The sequence below is a fragment of the Danio rerio genome, chromosome 2, assembly GCF_052040795.2.
Source record: "Danio rerio strain M-AB ecotype USA chromosome 2, GRCz13ab, whole genome shotgun sequence".
NCBI classification, from domain to species: domain Eukaryota; kingdom Metazoa; phylum Chordata; class Actinopteri; order Cypriniformes; family Danionidae; genus Danio; species Danio rerio.
In genome coordinates, this window is record NC_141022.1 from 54,709,936 (window position 1) to 54,713,254 (window position 3,319).

Sequence of the window (3,319 nt, forward strand, 5' to 3'; positions counted from 1 at the left end):
CCTGCCTTTAATGAATGAGCACTGTGCTACGTCCCACAGATCGCACTATCGTGTCTTTATTTTTTTTTTTTCATTCTTTTATATTCTTTTATTTTCTTTTAACATGTTTTAATCTGTTTTTAATCATTTTTACTATTTGCTTTTTATTTTCTTATACTTGTCTCTTTTTATTCTTATTTATGTAAAGCACTTCGAATTGCCACTTTTTATGAAATGTGTTATATAAATAAACTTGCCTAGCTCCACTCTCTTCTATATCAAAGGTCGTCATTTATTTATATATTCATATTATCAACATAATACAAAATAATATAACACACACACACACACACACACACACACACACACACACACACACACACACACACACACACACACACACACACACACACACACACATCAGAATGTATACTTAAATATATAATTTGTTATTAACATACAATATTTATGTGTATAGTTTTATAAAGATAGGACACCAATTTTAAATAGATGCATTATATATTGTCAGAAGGTAACTGTATAAATGACTTACATGTGTTTTTGTTTTTATTTTCTCCCTGATATACTGTAAGTTGAACAGGAACCTGCAGATTTCCAACAGAGCAGAAATACCATCCAGAATCAGAGAGTCTCAGTCCAGTCATCAGCACAGTGAAGGAGCTTTCACCATCATCACTGATCTGCACTGATGAATTCTGGGATGTGTCAGTCTTCTTCTCTCTGAAACATGTTAGATCATCGATTCTGCACCACTGTTTGAGTTTATTCTGATATGCAGACCTGTAGAAACACCGGACACTGACATCATCACCTTTATGTCCAGATACACTGCTGCTCAACACAGACACATCAGGAGCTGAAACACAAAAAATGTATAAATTAAAAATTTAGTTACATCTAAATTGTTGTTTACATATCAAGAAATAAATGCACTACGAAAAAAACTTTACCTTTTTGAACAGTTAAATACAAATATTTACTGTTATCTACATGGTTGTCAATCTCCACAGCACACCAGTAATATCCAGAGTCTGAGGATGTTGAGTTGTTGAGTGTCACAGTAAAAATATTGTGATCTGGATAATCAGTTATTGTCCATTTCCCTTTATGGTTTGCATAAGCTACAACTGAGCAACCAAGCCAAGTATTCCCATTACACCAGTATTTTTTGTTTAGTTTATACTTATTGTCATACAGACAAGGGATTGTAATAGTCTCTCTTTCTATTACAGGCACACGATCTAAAGTCTTCATGCTCAGAGTTCCTGCAAACACAAAAACACACACTTATTAAACACTTCCTAGTTACAGCACTGGGACAAAATACATGAACTAAAATACAAAGAATATGTGCAGGTATATGAATATATAAAGATTATACTTCAAATAATAGTTTTGGATTATTTTGGTCAATGTATATTATTTTTAATATGTAAAGTTTAATAAACTAATTTCGAGAGCATGTGATATGATTGATCACAGCTGGTCTCTCATCTGTAATCAATAATGCAATCTGATTGCCTCCAACAAGAAAACCGATTTCACCCTACTTTGTTTTAGAAGAAAAATTATTAATGTTTTGCTTCTTACACTTTCTTTGCATACCTGAAACTTGCCTATAGCACTTATTCATTGTTGCTTTTATAGTTGTGTAAATTGCTTCCCTGTCTTTATTTGTTAGTCGCTTTGGATAAAAGTGTCTGCTAAACATAAATGTAAATGAGACTCTATGTTCACATTTTTACTTTTGTTTTTTCTTTGTGCTACGCAGTACTGTCTTTTGCTTTCTGTATCACAATGACTAGATCTGTCAACAAATTACAGTACAAGCAGCAAAATAAATAAATAAATAAATAAATAAATAAATGTCATAGTTTACATCAGAACACTTCTCTAGAACACAGTTATGATCAAGACTATATGATGAAGTCTTATCTGTACACAATGACATAAAGATTTGTCATTCTGACTGCACTGATATTTTCATTAACACAGAAATTTAGTTTTGAGAGATGAACTAATGATTTTGAGCAGAAGACTGGCCTTTGCAGGTAAATCTACAGTGGTTTGTTTGTGCATGTTGTTTTGAGAAATGCACTTGCTGTTTTGCAAATTTCAATTCGGATCTGAGAAATGTACCCAAGCGACTGAGAAAAACTGTAATATTTTTTTCGGAAGTTTAGACAACCTACAGAATAATGTTTTTAGAACAATACACTTAAATTTCACCTTAATATCAATGATAAAAAAATATAATTTGAATGTACAGTCCAAGATGATTCATAAATAGAATTGTCAAAATATAATATTAAACACTTATTATAAAAAAAGGTTAACCATGAAGGACGTTTTTTTTTAGCATGCTAGTACAGCAAAGAAACAATACATTTGTGTAAACAACATTGTGTTCAGCATATTTTAATTAATAGCATATTTTTAACATGTTTCACATAATACATTTAATCAATTCCGTCATCAGGAATCAGTGTTGCAATGTTGTTGTTAGCTATCAAAACCTTTAACAAAATGAATTAAACTGTTTTCATAAGCAACGTGAACATCTGTTAGTCCTACAAGCCACATGCAGCAGGATATAAAATGAACAGCACTAAAAATAAATGATGTTTAATATGCACCCTTAAAAATAAAGCTGTCAAATGGAGACTTTCAGTAATCAAAGAATCACTAAATAATCACCTTTATTTAACTTATAATCACTTTCATTATTATTTTATTACATTATTATTACATTAGTCATGCTTGTTAACATTCAATACATATAATTATAATATAATTCAATACATTAACATCAACTGACATTATTTTTAAAGCTTAGCAGCTTTTTTATTCAATTAATTTGCATTTTTGATGATAGATAGATAGATAGATAGATAGATAGATAGATAGATAGATAGATAGATAGATAGATAGATAGATAGATAGATAGATAGATAGATAGATAGATAGACTCTTTATTACCTGCGGTGCAAAATAAAACAGTGATGAGAAGAGAAGGATGAGCCATACTGTAAGTGATGGTCAGACGGTAAAAGATAGAACCTGAAATGAACATTTCACTTCCTTTCTCTGAGATTAATCAAACAGAAATGAGCCCTTCCTGTTTCTGTACTCACTTATGTCATGAAAGTCAAAGTTAGCAAACGCACATCCTGCACACACACTTACTATAATATTGCACACTCTGCTTAACCCCGGATAAAAACACCACTTTTAAACTGCGCTCCTAATCTATTTATGCTGCAAACACATTATATAAATATATTGTACATAGAATTTTTGCTTTCTAAATATCTATTGG

At 31.0% G+C, this 3,319-nt stretch overlaps 1 protein-coding gene across 1 annotated transcript; it reads right to left on the reverse strand.

The window, feature by feature from the left end:
* Nucleotides 1–246: 246 nt before the first annotated feature.
* On the reverse strand, nucleotides 247–3,047 carry pigrl4.2 (polymeric immunoglobulin receptor-like 4.2; the record flags this gene model as incomplete). Its single annotated transcript, NM_001306109.1, is given in 4 exon segments — nucleotides 247–357; nucleotides 400–856; nucleotides 951–1,265; nucleotides 2,980–3,047. Coding segments are annotated over 3 exon segments (723 nt in total). The 5' UTR covers nucleotides 3,026–3,047.
* Nucleotides 3,048–3,319: the final 272 nt, after the last annotated feature.